Source organism: Enhydra lutris, unplaced genomic scaffold (assembly GCF_002288905.1).
Source record: "Enhydra lutris kenyoni isolate GAN:26980312 unplaced genomic scaffold, ASM228890v2 scaffoldscaffold4, whole genome shotgun sequence".
Lineage (NCBI taxonomy): Eukaryota > Metazoa > Chordata > Mammalia > Carnivora > Mustelidae > Enhydra > Enhydra lutris.
The window spans coordinates 21,558,993-21,576,097 of NW_019154088.1; the positions used below are offsets into that span (position 1 = coordinate 21,558,993).

The 17,105-nt window shown below is 44.2% G+C and overlaps 1 gene segment (V, D, J or C); it reads left to right on the forward strand.

Annotated features, from left to right (window-relative positions):
• Window positions 1-5,137: 5,137 nt before the first annotated feature.
• On the forward strand, window positions 5,138-6,197 carry LOC111139349. The segment is given in 2 exon segments: window positions 5,138-5,189; window positions 5,818-6,197. Coding segments are annotated over 2 exon segments (432 nt in total).
• The last annotated feature ends 10,908 nt before the right edge of the window (window positions 6,198-17,105 follow it).

The following is a 17,105-nucleotide window of genomic DNA, read 5'->3' on the forward strand; positions in this document are numbered from 1 at the left end:
TGGGGTCACCTTGTTTAAGTAGGGTGTACATCATGCCCTGAGGAGAGCGAAGGGAAGGAGATCCACCCATCCACCGCCAGTCTCCATAATTGCTGTGCCAGGGTCTTTTTGCGAGTCTGGTTCATTCTCTCTCCTTGCCCAGAACTCTGGGGCCGGTAGGCACAATGTAGTTTTCAATTAGTGCCCACGGCCTTGGCCAATGCCTGTGAGACTGAACTCACAAATGCAGGGCCATTGTGTGACCCAATTGCAAGAGGTAACCCAAGCCTCTAGTAGCTTTTTGGCTACCATTCCTGCCATCTCATGTTTGGCAGAAAAAGCCTCTACCCAGCCTACTGTCCATATAGATGTTGGTGGTCTTACCTTTGGCCATCTGTAGCGTCTTGGTGAGTGCAATCAGCTCTGCTTTTTGCATCAAGGTTCTGTGTGGCAGGGCTGTCATCTGGAGTTCCTGCTCAGGAGAAACCACCGCAGCCCCCACATACCTCTTTCCATCAACCATGTAGCTACTCCCATCTGTGAACAGAGTCATCTCCGCATCCGGGAGGGGAGTGTCTCTAAGATCCGGCCTTATTCCTGCCACCTGGGTTAGGACCTCCCTGCAGTCATGTGGGTGCTCAGCCAGCTCCTCTGGCAGCAACGTGGCTGGATTTAGCACCACCAGGGGCCGGAAAGTCACTTTTGGTTCATTGAGGAGGAGGGCCTGATACCCTGTCACTCGGGCATTTGTAATCCACCAGTCTGATGGAGTCCGGAGAAGGCCCTCGATAGCATGGGTGGTGGTCAAGATGAGATTTTGACCCAAAGTCAATTTACTCGCATCCTTGACCAGGAGGGCTGTGGCAGCAATTATGCAGAGGCAAGGGGGGAACCCAGCTGCTACTGGATCTAGCTTTTTGCTAAGATAGGCTACTGGCCTTTGCCAAGGCCCCAGAGTCTGAGTCAAAACTCCCTTGGCCACCCCTGCCTTTTCGTCCACATACAAGTGGAAGGGCTTGGTAACATCTGGGATGGCCAATGCTGGGGCACTCAGTAAGGCTGTTTGTCATTCCCGAAATGCTCCTTCTGCCTCAGCTGTCCACTCTACCATAGTGAGTCCTCCCTTAGTCAATTCGTAGAGAGGTTGTGCCATCTCCGTGAACCACGGTATCCACAGCCTATGGTAGCCCACCGTCCCAAGAAACTCCCTCATGGAGATCAAAGCCTAAATAAGTGGCATGGCTCTGACAACGCTGTGCTTTCATTGCTGACACCCGATACCCTTTTCCTGCAGAGTCTGTTAAGAGAGCTCTCGTCCCCCGCAAGCATGACCCATAGTCCTCAGCGGCTATTTCCACTATTCCCACTAACTCAGTCAGATTCTTCCTTTCAAATTCTTCAATTTTCTGAAGTTTCCTCCTTATATCTGGGGCTGACTGATTGGCAAAGGCAAGATCGTCTAAATGAGCCATTGTACAACTTCTCTTAAGTTTACCTCAAGTTATCTAGCTTAGGTAAACAAACATTTAAAGACAACCAAATCTAGAATTTAACATCCATAAAGGTGTGTTATTAAAACATAATTTTTCTTTCTAAAATAACCCTCATTTCCAGAGATAGTCAAATCAGGACTAATTCATTTGAAAAACAAGTCCAGTTTTAACAAACTTGGCCTAATTATTTACATAAGCTCAGCAAGAACAGTGAGTGATCATATAGATCTTTTAGAATCTGCTTTGCTGGAACTTCTTATATGGAATCTCTAGGTTGAACTTTTAGTAGCCTCTCCGGGCCAGAAGCCAAGCCACATAGTTGCCATCAGACATGCCTGCAATACCTGTCAGATTGGGTGAATTCCTCTTCCTGACATTCTTTACTCACCTGGTGAGGCTGCTGGGAACTCTGTAAGCAAGGTATCAGGCCAACAGTTCCAAAGGGCTTTATGGCTCCAGGTTTCATAAAGTCAACCTTAGTTCATTTAAACTGTCTCGTCATATCTGAGTCTTTTCAAATATGACATTCTAGTCAAAGCCTTGGTAAAATAACCAGAGTTTCCAATGGTGTCCTATTACAAGGAGAACAGATTCTTATTGAACTTATGCAAATGACTGATTGCCATGGAAGAAAGAATACTTACTAAGACCTTTTGGTTTCAGAGGGTTCAGATAGAGAGAAAAGTTGAATGCCTTGATTCATTTACAAATGAATACTTTTGCATCTCTGTAAGTTACAGATAACTTAAGAAAAGGTTTCCCTAGTCTGGAGGGGCAAACATTACAGAACCAGTCATGTTTAAAACATTAAGAGGCACATTACAACCTTTCAGTTAATCTAGTCCCATGTTACTAATTCTGGTTTAGTCCGAATGCAGCTTTTACTTCTGGAAATTCTTACCCATTTCAGTTCCAGGATTTTAACATATCAAAGACCTGTATTTGTCCTGAAAGTCTCCCATATGAATTTCCTTTAGGGTGGAATCCATCTTATAAGAAAATTAAAACAATTACGAATGACAAAAACTCAGAATAGATATGGTTAAATATCAAGTGATGACCCTTATCACAACATTAAAGCTTTAGGAAATGTATAGAACCTCTAGAGTAGTTAACATTTACCCAAATGTAACCTAAGGTTTATCATTGGTTTAGCAGTACTCCCTGAGTAACTTAGCATATCAAGGAAAAGCCTTATGAGTCAAAGAGATCTCATTTACAACTCTGGGCAGAAAAAGAGAAAACCATTTACATTTTTTTTTTTTTTAACAGATCAATTAACTAAGAAAACTTTGCCCTTTTAAACAGAGAGAAAAACAGCTTTTTTATACCAGTGTCTTTCCTTTTTTCCAGCTTCTCCCCGGTGGGCCATACCTGGAGCTCTGCAACCAGACAGACAGAACCAGACCCAGCAGCCGGTAAAGATTTTCTCGGTCTCTTGCAACTCCCCACTGGTGGGGGTTTTCTCGGCCCCCTACAGATGCTCACCAGTGGGGATTTTCTCAGTCCCCTACAGACAGCCACCCAGACCCAGACCCAGTGGCCCTCACCCAGAGCCTGACACTGGTGGGGGTTTTCTTGGCCCCCTGACCGCCTAGGGGGACTCAGACCCCTAGATGATCTACCAGAAGAGGGATGGGGCATCCCCACCTCCACTCCAGCCCTGGGGAGCATGGCTGCATCCAGCTTCTCCCTGGTGGGCCATACCTGGAGCTCCACAGCCAGCCAGACAGACAGAATCCCAAGATCTTACCTCCGGAGGCTTTTCCCAGAAAGTCTGATGCTGGCTCAGTTCTCATCATTTAATCCCAGATGAGCCTCCAATAATGGGTCTCCCAATAATGGGTCCGTGATTAAAGGAGCGAGACTGATACAAAGCAAAGGTCAAGCAAAGCTTTATTTTGCGCCAAGCATCAAGAATCAAACCGGATGTTCAGGGATGCACCTCTTACAAGAGAGGGCGACCCCTCTCTGTTTCACAGAGTAGCTTTTATAGAACAAAGGCCATGTGGTTGGGCCTGGCCACACACAGGTGGCCACACACAGGTGGCCAATGAAATTGTAACACACAGAGAAAGCTGCACAGTCATGGTAGGTGACCAATTAAATTACAATTTACCCTAGTAGACATTTGAACCAGCCTATCACCTTGGTTAGGATTGGCGCCAAAAGGTGCCCAAAGGGCGGGGCCCATACTCCCTAGGAGTAGCTAGGAGACAGTCTGCACCCCCACTGATTGAATACCTCCACCTGGCCTGACCCACGCTTGTATTTGGACTTTGTTACCTGGGACTGGTTTCCGGGACTTGTTCTTAAGTAAGTTCATCTGGGGGGCGGGGAGCAGAGTCAATTTAAGTTTTACAACAAAATGGCAGTTCAACCAGAGTGGGGCTGCTCTGGCTGAATAGGCCCTTACAAAAGCCATAGTTTTCCTGCCTGTGGGAAGGCCAGGAGGAGTGAAGAGAGGAGGCTCACTCCCTGGATCTGAGCACATTCCCTAGAATTCAGGCATGTGCTCTCCTGTGCTTTACATTGTCGACAGCTGGTGACATCCTCTGGCTGTTGTAGAAAAAGAATAGTGAGGGTGGTGGAACTGAGCCCTTTGGAAACGTGATCATTTGTCCTGTATCAAACCTTAATATTGCAAATTCCCTTTTCTGGACCGAGATGAGCATTCATACAGTCCTGCTACTTCAAGTAGAGGCATCAGCATTGCCAGGAATCTTGTTAGAAATATAGACTATCCAGTCTATAGTCTGGAGACCCAACTGTGGGGGCCACAGACTGGCAGCCCCAAAATGGGCCACTTTGGCATGAAGGTTATTTTCAGTTAAAAGACAATCAAAATCCAGCAGATTCAGGAAAAGCTCTTATCCACACAACTACCCCCCCCCAAGCCTAAAAAGAATTGAGATAGGGTATCTGCTCCAGGAAGACAGCTATCACTGTAAATAACTACATTATACTATGAATTAAGTATGGTAGACAGGGAGGAACTTAACAAAGCCTGTCTGATCAAAGTCTTCTATGTCCCATTGTCTGAGTCCTCCAGCAAACATTTGCTTAGCAAATATTTACTTTTACATCTTCTTGTGAATTACTTCCTTCCCTTTGAAGTCCCAGACCCCTAACCCCTTCTCCTTAGTTCAGAATGATGTAGAAACCTCATTTTGCCTTTGAAATTCCCATGTCTGTGTGGATTCCCTGTAAGCGTATCAGATTTAATTTTCTCTTATTAATCTGTCTCATGACGATTTGATTCTTAGTCTGGCTAGAAGGATGTTGTAAGGAACAGGATAGTGATAATGTTGATCCTTGACATAATGAAAAAGAATCTGTATTTTAGCAAAATCCCTAGGTAATTTGTATGCACAGTGAGAAGCGCTGGTCTTCAACACACTTCGTTATTGTAAAAACCTTCTGAACTCAAGATGGCGCTGTTTCCTATCTATTTGGCTCCTCCCTCAGATTTGAACCGCATTCACTCTAAAGCTGGATGAGGTCAGTGAGTGTCTGTAGAGGGCTGTACAAGCTTGTCACTGATTGGGTAGGAAGCAGAAGCTTCCTCCCACAGATGAACTCTAGTGACACCCACCAGACTAAAGGGAATGGCTTTTTGTTTGAGGAGAGTGAGTCCACATGCCAGGCCACAGCTGGGGAGAAGAATGAAGCTGTTCCTGAGAGTTATTCTGGTGATTTTGTGGTTTCCAGTGGATTGTGAGTTGGAGGCTTCCTGGTGATGAGGGCTAAGAGATCCAGGCACCCAGCTCCCAGGATGGAGATGGGAAGGCCCAAGATCCATTCTGCTGCTTCTTTAGTTATATCTGGGGTGGTGGAAAGGAAATATGACACTCTTTTAAAAAAATTTATTTATTTTAAGGGTGCCTGGGTGGCTCAGTCATTTAGCGTCTGCCTTTTATCAGGTCCTGTGGGATAGAGCCCCCATCAGGCTCCCTGCTTGGCGGGAGCCTGATTCTCCCTCTCCCACTCCCCCTGCTTGTGTTCTCTCTCTTGCTATGTCTCTTTCTGTCAAACAAATGCATAAAACCTTTAAAAAGAAAAAAAAGATTTATTTATTTTAGAGAGAGAGAGAGCATGTGTGCATATGTGAGTGATCCAGGGGTGGGGCAGAGGGAGAGGAAGAGAGAATCCTAAAGCAGACTCCCTGCTGAGCACTGAGCTGAGTGCAGAGCCTGATCCCAGGACCCTGAGATTATGACCACAGCTGAAATCAAGAGTCGGCTGTTCAACCGACTGAGCCACCCAGTTGCCCCCCAAAAAAGACTCTTATGAGTGTCAGTGTAGTGACTAAACCTCTTGTTTCTGGTATTGTGTTTCTGCCTAGGGGTAAGCAGCCAAAAGATGGAACAGAATCCGCAGTCCCTGAGCATCCAGGAGGGTGAGAAGGCCGTGCTGACCTGTAACTACACGAATTATTCTCCAGTGGTCTTCCAGTGGTATCGACAAGATCTGGGAAGAGGCCTTGTCTTCTTGCTACTAATACGTGAAAATGAGGTTGAAAAACAGACAGGAAGACTGAGGGCCACCTTTGATAAGACCATCCAGCAGAGTTCCTTTTATATCACGAAGTCCCAGCCTGCAGACTCAGCCACCTACTTCTGTGCTGCAGACACACAGCAGGGCCCTGCCACCCGCTTCCTGCACCCAAACTCTGCCAGCGGCTCAGTCAGCAGAGCTGCTGGCTGTGCTGACCTCAAGAGCTGACCCCAGCTCCAGGCAGAACAAGTGGGGGCCACTTGAAAGGGCTAAAGGCTGTGAGCCAGAGCCCTGGATCTACCTCCAGCCTCTGATTCTCTCCCTGCTGATACTGCTGTGTGACTTTGAGCAGCTCCTGAGACTCGCTGGTCTCATTTGCCTCATCGGAACATGAAGGGCTAACCACATGATTCTCAAGTTTGTCTCAGCTCTGAAATTCAGACAGTCTAATTTTTCAGGAAAAAGATATATGCCCTGAAGAATGCCAGAGAGCAAGAAAAGAGGATTTATGTGCAGGCATGCACATGTTTGTGTGTATGAGTATCTGTGTATGTGTTTAAGGACAATTAATTCTGCCCAGTTTTTGTGACTAGGCCAGAACAGCCGGAGACATATACAGGGTTAAACACATTCCTTTTAAACATTAACTGTATATTCCTCCACATAAACAACAAAAACAAACAAACCAGTCTAAACATTCCTGGGACACTTTTAAACTTAACCTCAAATGATGATGATGGTAAAAATAAAAAATTGACCTGTGGTTAAAAAAAAAAAAAATCAACCAAGTAAAATTGAAGATCTAATTGTCTTTGTTAAATGATTCTTGCACTAAACAGCATTCTATCCAGTAAGCAGAGGGAAGCTCTGCAGAGCTGCAGGAAAGGAAAGGTTTTTTAAAGGCTGGGAAAAGGCATTAAAAAAAAAAAAAAGCATTTATTAGCAAGGAATCCAGTGTTTAGGCAAGGTTGCCCTCCTAAGGGGGGTGGGGCCTTTTAGGAGACTGCCTCTGGGAAATTCCAGCTTGGCTGGTTAAAGGTCCATTCCTGAGGGGGTTGAAACTGCAGTTAGGTTAGTTATTAAATCTTGGTTTACTGATTGGGGCCTTAAGTGGCTCCATTATGGATATGTGGTTTTTCTTTTTCTTTCTTTCTTTTTTAAGATTTTATTTATTTATTTGACAGAGAGATCACAAGTAGGCAGAGAGGCAGGCAGAGAGAGAGGAAGGGAAGCAGGCTCCCCGCTGTGCAGAGAGCCCTATGCGGGGCTCGATCCCAGGACCCTGGGATCATGACCCGAGCCGAAGGCAGCGGCTTAACCCACTGAGCCACCCAGGCGCCCCTGGTTTTTCTTTTTAACACCTATATTCTTTGATATTACTCATCTTGTGAAGGAAGGGCCACAGACTATACTGGGCAACATGCCATAAGTCATGAGCACCACAAAGATGGATTTAGTGCTGTAGGAAAGAATTAGGGTCCGAAGCCGACAGCCAAGAAAGAACTCTTGAGACGTCTTATGCACAAAAAAGGTGGTTTTATCAAAGCACAGGAACAGGGCCCATGGGCAGAAAGAGCTGCACTGGGGTCCTGAGGAGTGACCCATTATATACTTTTTAAGTTGGGAGGGAGTCAGGGATAGGGTAAGTCCCTAGGGAATTTGGAAGCAAGGTTTCCAGGACCTGGAGGGGACTAGCTGTTGTTAGGAAAAGGTCGTGTTTTACTATCTGGTCAAACCTTGGTCCTGAGACCTTTCAGATGTATCGTGTGGGCCGTATGCTTGGGAGGTGATTGCCAGCATGCATCTTGGGGGTGGGGGTAGAGATAAAGGAAATTTCCAAAAGAATTTTTATATGTTAACATAGACTTACAGGATCTGGGGGTCGGGCTAAGATTGGCTTTGTCCTCAGCAAAGTTTTAACATGGAGGCAGCTGAGTTCCTGGAGGAATGGCACTCTGCCTGTTTCAATGACTTGTCAATGGGCTGTAGGCAGTAAGGAAATTAAAAAAAATTTTCTTCTACCTTTGTCTCCCACATCATTTAGAACCTTTGTTTACTATGTATGTGGTGTCAGTGAGTGTGTCTAAGTATAACTTAGAGGTGAGGAGAGAACAGAAGGCTGGCTGAGGACAAAGCAAAAGCTGACACTCTGCAACCTTCTCCCACCCCCACTCCTGGGTGGGACATTTGTGACATTCTTTGGGAATCTCCCAACTATCTTAATGTTAATTAAGATTAATGTTAGTCCCCTTGCTAAGAAGGGAAAAAATGACCTTGACACTGGCAAGGCCTCTGGTGTCCAGTATCCTGTAGGTCTTCTTTAGCATATGAAAATTCTATCGAAACCTCCTTTTTCCCTAACCTCCCCCAACCCCATCATACAAAACCTGCCGGCCCTTGTAAGGGCCTGTTTAGCCAGAGCGATTCCATCCAGTTAAACAGTGATTTTGTTGTTTATGCAGTGAAACTTAAACTGACCCTGCCCCCCACCCCCAGGGGAACTTACTTAAAAGCAAGTCCAGGAAACCAGTAAAATATGGCCGACCAGTCCCTGATAACAGAGCCAAAATATAAGGGCAGGTCAGCTCAGGTGGAGGCAACAGAGCCCGAATGCAGGGAAGAGTCAGGCCAGGTGGAGACATCCAATGAGTGGGGGCGCATACTGTCTCCCTAGATACCAAGGAGTGTGGGCCCCACCTTTTGGACGCCTTTTGGGCGTCAATTCTGACCAAGGTGATAGGCTAGTTCAAATAGCTACTATGGGGTAAATTGTAATTCAATTGGCACCCGTGTGTGACCTAGCATGACTGTGCAGCTTTCTCTTTGTGTTGCAATCTCTTTGGCCACCTGTGTGTGGCCAGGCTCAACCACATGGCCTTTGCTCTATAAAAGCTAATCTGTGAGGATGGGAGGGGTTGCCCTCTCTGTAAGAGGTGGCCCCGAATGGTGGCTTTGATTATTAATGCTTGGCACATAATAAAGCTTTGCTTGACATTCACTTTATATCAGTCTCGTTCCTTTGACCATGGACCCAACACCCTCAAAACCCTGGCGCAGCAGCTCTTTCTGCCCAGGAATCCTGTCCTCAAGCTTTAGTAAACCAGAATTTTGCACCAAAGATGTTTCAAGAATTCTTTCTTGGTCCTCCGCTCCAGACCTCACCCCACCAAGCCTCACTTATATTCTAAACTTCATCAGAGGGAACTTGCACCTTCTCACACTTGGCGTGGGTTCCGAGTTGAGGACCTCTCTATTTTTTTTTAACTTTTTTTTTTTTTTTTTAAACCTTGCGCTGACAATCCTATGGAAAAGGTGAGGCAGATAGAGACTCCCTGGCTCCAGCCCCTTTCCACATCTGGCTCCCCTTTGCTCCTGGTGAGGCCCAAGAAAAGACCAAATAACCATCCCATTTGGTTAAGATAAGATAACAAGTCATTGCTCCTGCTGAGACAGAAGAAAAAGACCAGTAGCCAGTCTTGTTTGATTAAGAAAAGAAAAAGAAACAAGTCCCCCAGGGTGATGTAGCACTCTCCTGAGACACCTCCGCATAGATTTTACTTCCACATGAAGGGGCTATTTGACCTTGAGAGACCCTGAAAATGCCTCGTTAACATCCCCCATCACCCATACCCATAAAAACTCACTCTTAACCCTGTTGGGTGCTCAGCCTTTGGGAAATGATCCCGCTGGGCCTGCCTGCAATAATAAAGCTAAGTTTTCCCTGCTTTCCCTTGTGCGGCTTGAGTTTCCTCGGCCGCTTCAGATTTTCTGCAACAAGAGCAGAATAAAGTTCTAGAAAATCTTACCAATAGAGAAGGTAGCAACTTAAATCTGCACAGTGTGTTTACTGTGCTTTGCTGAAAACCTCCCATAACTAGCCTATCCCTCACCTGCTCCCCCCCAACATCTTTCTTTTGTCTTTAGCTGAAGAAGACAGTGTTTAAGGTGATGGCTTGGACCCTTTTGGGAAGTTACCCAATTTTCCTGGATCTCTCCCATTCATGAGGGAGTAGAAGGCAAGCTGAGAACAAAGCAGGAGCTGACACCCTGCAACTCCTCCCCTACTCCCCAAATCCTGGGTGGGACAAGTGTGACATTCCTCCAAGGAAGCTTCCAACTATCTCATCACTAGAACTAGTGATTCAACAATTTTTTTTTAAAGATTTTATTTATTTGAGAGAGAGTAAGAGCTAGAGAGAGAGCACACACAGAGGGAGAGGGAGAAGCAGACTCCCTGCTGACCAAGGAGCCCAATGTGGGACTCTATCCCATGACCCTGGGATCATGACCCGAGCCAAAGGCAGATGCTCAACCAACTGAACCACCCAGGCATCCCATGATTCAACAATTTTGTACATTACTCAGTGCTCATCATGATAAAGCTACTCTTAATCCTCATCACCTATTTGTCCCACCCCCAGCCCCCCCCCCACCTCCCCTCTGGTAACCCTCTGTTTGTTCTTTATAGTTAAGAGTTTGTTTTATGGTCTGTCTCCCTTTTTTCCCCCTTTGTTCATTTATTTTCAATTTTAATTCTACAAATGAGCGAAATCACATGGTATTTGTCTTTTTCTGACTGGCTTATTTCATTTAGCATTATACTCTTTAGATCTATCTCTGTTGTTGCAAATGACAAGATTTCATTCTTCTTTATGGCTGAGTAACATTCTATTGTGTATGTATACACCACATCTTTATCTTCTTGGGTTGCTTCCATAATTTGGCTATTGTAGATAATGCTGCAATAAACAGGGGGTCATAAATCCTTTTGAATTAGTGTTTCATATTCTTTGAGTAAATACCCAGGAGTGTGATTACTGGGTCATAGGCTCGTTCTATTTTTAATTTTTGGCGGAATCTCCATACTGTAGTAATTTTTTTTTAATGATTTTCTATTCTTAGTTCTAGGTGATGATATCTAGCTCAATTTCCTCATTGTGATGAAGTTCTAGAACATAGGTGAGGTTCGGTGGGGTGAGGTCCAGAGCTGATGACCAAGAAAGAATTCTTGAGACATCTTTGGTGCAAAATGGTGGTTTATTAAAGCACGGGGACAGGACCCCTGGGCAGGAAGAGCTGTTGCCCGCTATCCTGAGGAGTGGCTGATTATATACACAGGATTTGGGTAGGTGAGAACAAAGGGGGTGATGTTAGTCTCTAAGGAATTTTGGAAGCAAGGTCTCCAGGACCTTGAGGGGCTAGCCATTGTTGGGAGAAAGGTTATTTATTACTAGTAGTAAAAATCTCCTTGTGAGACCCTTTAGATATTTATCAGTGGGCCACATGCTTGGGAATGATTCTCGACACTATCTTGGAGATCTAGAGAGAAAGTTTCACATTTCTCCTATCAAGTGTCCTTGTTAGTGAGATTTGGGTTTAGAAGAAATTTAACTTTATTTAGGGCTTGAGGAACTGAGTTATTTGCCTCTGGAAATTGTGCTATTGTTAAGATAACTTCTTTGTTGTAAATCTCTAGGACATTGGTAAACCAAGGGAGACTCCTGTCTTGCAGGATTGTGATCTCTGCAAGTTAACTATTTGTTTTCCTTTTAGGGCAGTCAGGGGTGCCTGAGGAATGTCACACATATTATGGAGGGGAGTGGGTGGAGAGGGAGTGCAAGGTGCCAGCTTTTGCTTTGTCCTCAGCCGGCCTCCTGCTCCCTCATCAACTGGGGACTGTCCTTTTGTTCATAAATTCCTAAATAACAAAATCTTCATTATTTTAGGAGGGAACAGTGGAGACACAGTGACCCAGACAGAAGGTTCTGTTACCCTTCCTGAGGGGACACCATTGACTCTGCTCTGAACTTCACCTACCAGAGCGTCTATTCCATTTTTGCTTTCTGATATGTCCAGTACCAAAACAAAGAGCCCAAGCTCCTCCTGAAGAGCTCATCAGAAAACCAGAGGGTAGAGCATCACAGTTTTCAGGCCGATCTTAAGAGTGACAAGTCCTTCCACCTGGAGAAACGCTCCATGCAAATGTCAGACTCAGCCCTGTACTACTGCGTGCTGGGAGGCACAGTGAGAGCTGCAGCAGGGGAAGCTGAGAACAAATCAGAGGGGCACAGGAGGGGCCTGGATGAAGGCAGGCTGGAGGGCAGAATGATGATTTCTCTAGAGTCAGTGTCCTGGGCTGGACACAGCTGGAGGGGAAGGAACGAATTCCCTCTCGGATGCTTCCACACTCAGGAATCCTGGCATTTCTTTGAGGTAGGAATGGAAAGAGCTAGGAATGAAAACTTGATTTCTAATTTCCAGAAAAGTTCCTGTTTTCAGTCAGGATGCTGTTTTTTTCATGCCAGATTAAAAAATATCCCACAGTAACCATTTACTGAAGTTCTGTGAGGCTCTGCTGCCCAGTAAGCATGTGGATTTCCTGAGACTGGAACACTTCAAGGATCTCATTGTTTTTAGGGAAAATAGCTTATAGACTAAATGAGATAGCAGGAATCTTGTCCCACTGATTTGGTTTCTTTTCTCCAGGTACAACTTTATGGATAACTGTCGTACAACATTGTGTAAGTGCTAGGTGTACAGTGTGTTGATTTGATACACATACACCTCTGTGTATGTGTATGTGCAAAATGTTCACCTCTATAGGATTAGCTAACATCTCCTTGCAGTCACATAATTATCATTTTTTTTTTTTGTGGTGAGAACATTCAAGATCTACTCTCTTAACAATTTTCAAGTATATGATACTTTATTGTTAACTGTAACCACAATGTTATATATTAGACACCCAGAACTTCTCCATTTTTTGAACTAGAGGTTTGGAGCCATGGCCAACATCTCCCTAGTCCCCACCCTGGTGCCTGATAACCACCATTCTACTCTGTTTCTATGAGTTTCACTTCTTTTGATCTCATATATAGGCTATGTTAAACATTATTTGTCTTTATCTGTCTGATTATACAGTAAGGAAGCCCGATCTCTTTGGAGTACTGTTCTATCTCAACTACAGGTCCTCCTCCCAGGAAAGATCCTACAGTGTCAATGTGTATAAAAACATAGACAAGGGTGAACTGTCCTTCTTAGTGGTTGGCGAGTCAAACTAACATAATAGTTCTGTGTTTCTCAGGCCCAGGAAACAGAGAAATAAATCCCTTACCATAAATTGGGCACACATTTTGGATTCCAGCACTGAGACCCTAACTGGCTTAAGGATACTCAGAGAAGACCCTGGGAGCTGCAGAGGTGACCTTTATGACTTCAGCTGGATGTGATGATTTATATAGAGAGAGGTGGGAAAACCTAGGCAACATTCCCTACAATGCTGTGGATATCAATTATAGGGTTTCACATGGCTTTTAACATGATTTCAAGGACTTGCTAAGCTAATGATCCAAAGACTTGATGTTGGACTGAACTGTGTCCCCACAACCCCTACTCCTTGATGCACATGTTGAAACTCTAACCCTTAATGAGACTATATTTGCCTTTAAGGAGGTCATTAAGGTTAAATGAGGTAAAATTTTCATCAGATCCAGTGATTATGGTATTTTTAATATTTGGTAGATTTTAAAGTTTGGTAAATAAAATACCCCTTAAAATTTGGATTCTTTTACAACAAAACCAAACCCAGGCTCATAGGTACAGAGAACAGATTTGTAGGTGCCGGGAGGGTTAGGGGTAGCAGAATGGACAATGAGGGTCAAGAAGTACAAACTTCCAGTTATAAAATAAGTAAATCTTGGGGATATAATGTGCAGCATGGGAATACAGTGACATTGTATTAAATTGTAAAGTGGCAGATGGTAGCTACACTTATTGTGGTGATCACTTCTTAATGTGTATAAATATTGAATCATTAGGTCATTTTTTCAGTTATATTATTACTTTCAGTTATATCTCAATAAATGTACAAAATTGTCATTTTTATAGACCAAAAGTGGTTTAATAGAGGCAATTTTATTTGGCTCAATCTAATACATAGATTACATAAAAATCTTGGGATTCTTTTAATCTCGTATATCAGTATAATAATTAACCACAACTTTGTCTAGTTCATGGCCAAGGAAATACACAGCTTTTTAATCCCCCTGGAGGAAGCAGAGGAGACTTGGTGACCCAGATGGGAAGCCAAGCAACCCTCTCAGAACGGGCTTTCCTTACTGTAAACCACTCCTATGCTCCCACAAAAGTGCTCCTCCCCCTTGTAGGGTATTTGATATCTTGGTGAAATTTTGTAGCTGTGTTGAGAACCATAAAAGAAAATGAGATGGAAGCAGCAAAGGCTTTGAAGGCACAAATGAAAAAAACCCACCTTTCACAGGAAGAAACTTTCAGTCCCTATGCCAGACATGGCTGTGTGCAGCTATGCTGAGTGAGGACACAGGGAGAAAGAAGCTGCAGAGGAGCCTGGCACAAGCCCTCAGAGGGCCAGGCAGGACTCATCTGCTGAGGACTGTTCCTCATGATTCATTCTGGTTTCAGGAGAGTCTACTGTGGTTTGACCTCAGGTACTCTGACAGGTGCAAAGATAACCCAGATCAACTCCAAGGACACAGTGGAAGAATAGGAAGTGACAATGCCCTGAATTTAATGCCCCATTTTAGAAATGAGAAATAGGGTCTGGCTTCTTTAATCAAGGATCAGTGGTGGATAGAACTAGAGAATATTCTGCTAAGCAAAATAAGTCAGCCAGAGAAAGACAAATACCATATGATTTCACTCATGTGGAATTTAAGAAACTAAACAGATGATCTTGGGGGGATAAAAAAGAGAGGCAAACCATGAAACAGAATTTTTTAAAAAAAGATTTTATATATTTATTTGAGAGAGAGAGAGGGAGAGAGAGAGGGATAGAGTGAGAGAGCATGAGGGGGGAGGTCCGAGAAAGAAGCAGATGCCCCATGGAGCTGGGAGCCTGATGTGGGACTTGATCCCAGGACTCCGGGATCATGACCTGAGAAGGCAGTCGCTTAACCAACTGAGCCACCCAAGTGCCCCATGAAACAGACTCTTAACTATAGAGAACGAACTGAGGATTACTGGAAGGAAGGCAGGCAAGGGGATGGGCTAAATGGGTGATGGGGATTAAGGAGGGCACTTGGGATGAGCATCTGGTATTGTACTAAGTGATGAAGCACATCGCACCTGGGTGGCTCAGTTGGTTAAGTGTCTGCCTTCGGCTCAGGTCTTGATCATAGGGTCTTGGGATTCAGCCACCTTGTCTGTCAGGCTCCCTGCTCTGGAAGAAGTCTGCATCTCCCCCTGCCCCTCCCCATGCTCTTGCACGTGTGCACTTTCTTTCTCAAATAAATAAAATCTTAAAAAAAAAGTAAGTGATGATACGCTAAATTCCACACCTGAAACTAATGCTACACTGAATGTTAACTAACTGGAATTTAAATAATAACTTGAAAAAAAAGATAAGTGATCTCTCCTCCTTCCAGACAAAGTGCAACTCTATGACTTTGGCCAAGGTCATCCAAAGAAATAGAGATGTGTATGATTTTTTTCTTTAGAGACACAACACAACATAGTTGAGGTAGCATCTGCATAATGTCTGCCTGACAGAGAGAGGGTTATTTCCTAGGGAACACAGGAAAGAACCAAAGCAACTATTCTTAGGGAAAGAATAAAAGGGAGGAGAGAGAAACAGAATTCCACATGTAGGCAAAGAACAGAAGGAAAATTATAGTTATCATAGCTTCTTTTCATGAAAATGAAATTGCAGTCATGGACTGGTGCTCTCAGAAGTGGACACAAGGGGCGCCTGGGTGGCTCAGTGGGTTAAAGCCTCTGCCTTTGGCTCAGGTCATGGTCTCAGGGTCCTGGAATCGAGCCCCACATCGGGCTCTCTGCTCAGAGGGGGGCCTGCTTCCTCCTCTCTCTCTGCCTGCCTCTCTGACTACTTGTAATCTCTGTCTATCAAATACATAAATAAAATCTTAAAAAAAAAACCAAACCAAAAAAAGAAGTGGACACAAGCACATAATTGAAGAGGCAGCTCATGTCCAAATCCTGTAGACACTCCTTCCTCTCTTTCCTCCCTTACCTACTTTATGTTGATTAGCCAACTTCTTTTTTCTTTTTTAAAGATTTTATTTATTTATTTAAGAGTTTGAGAGAGAGGGGAAGAGAGAGAGAGAGAGAGAGCATGAGCTGGTAGGGAGGAGAGAGGGAGAAGGAGGTGGGAAGGGGGAGAGACAAGCTGACTCCTTACTGAGCAGGGAAGCAGATGCAGGGCTTGAGATTATGACCTGAACCAGAGTCAGACCCTTAGCCAACTGAGCCACCCAGGCACCCCTTGATTAAGTGGCTCCTTAAACCCAGCCCTTGGGACAGATGGCAGTGCCCATACAGTCTGAGGAAAGAGAACACTCAGGCTCAAATTCTTCATCAGAGCACAGGTCAGGGATAGTGGTTGGGTGGGTGGGGGGGGGGACATCATGTAGTTTCCTCAACTCTTTTCAAGGTTTTTTCTCCTTTTCTCCTCAAGAAGACTAGTGGAGAAGTGGAAAGTGACAAGATGGGTAGAGAAAGAAGGTGGAGAAGAAAGAACAATCTCTGGATTGTGTTTTTCTGGGGTCTCCTCAAATATGGGGGTTACTTCCCTCATATAGTACAGTCACTCAATGAATATTGATTTTTTGGCCCATCAAAAGAAATTTGATTTTCAGGGAGAGGGAATAATAGAGATTTTCAGTGTGTCTCCATATCTCAGGACCTGCTAGGGAAGACAACTGGGAAAGATACTGAACACACCATTAAGAGGGAAGGGTCCTACCCTTTTGATGTTTCCTTTTCCTCTGGTCTCCTCCAGAAGTCTTTTCTAACATTTCCTTTTCTCACTGGCCCTCTCTGTCAGTGCTATGAATGAGCTGATAACCTCTCTCTCATTTTAATTCTAAAATTATTAGTTCTTTCTTCACAGTTTAAAATTTTAAAATTCCTTTTTAATGAAAAATAATATAGATACCTGGTAAACAAAAAACTTGAAAGACAGCAAGAAGACATACAGTAAAAAAATCAGTAAGTCCCAGATATTTCATTGAACAGAGTTGATTGAATATTTATGTTGATCTCTGCAGCCTCCTGAAAGCCTATTAAATGTTAATAAAGAATTTCAAAATATATATAAACACATAAGCCCAAAGTGACTGGGAAAGATGGTGACAGCACAGG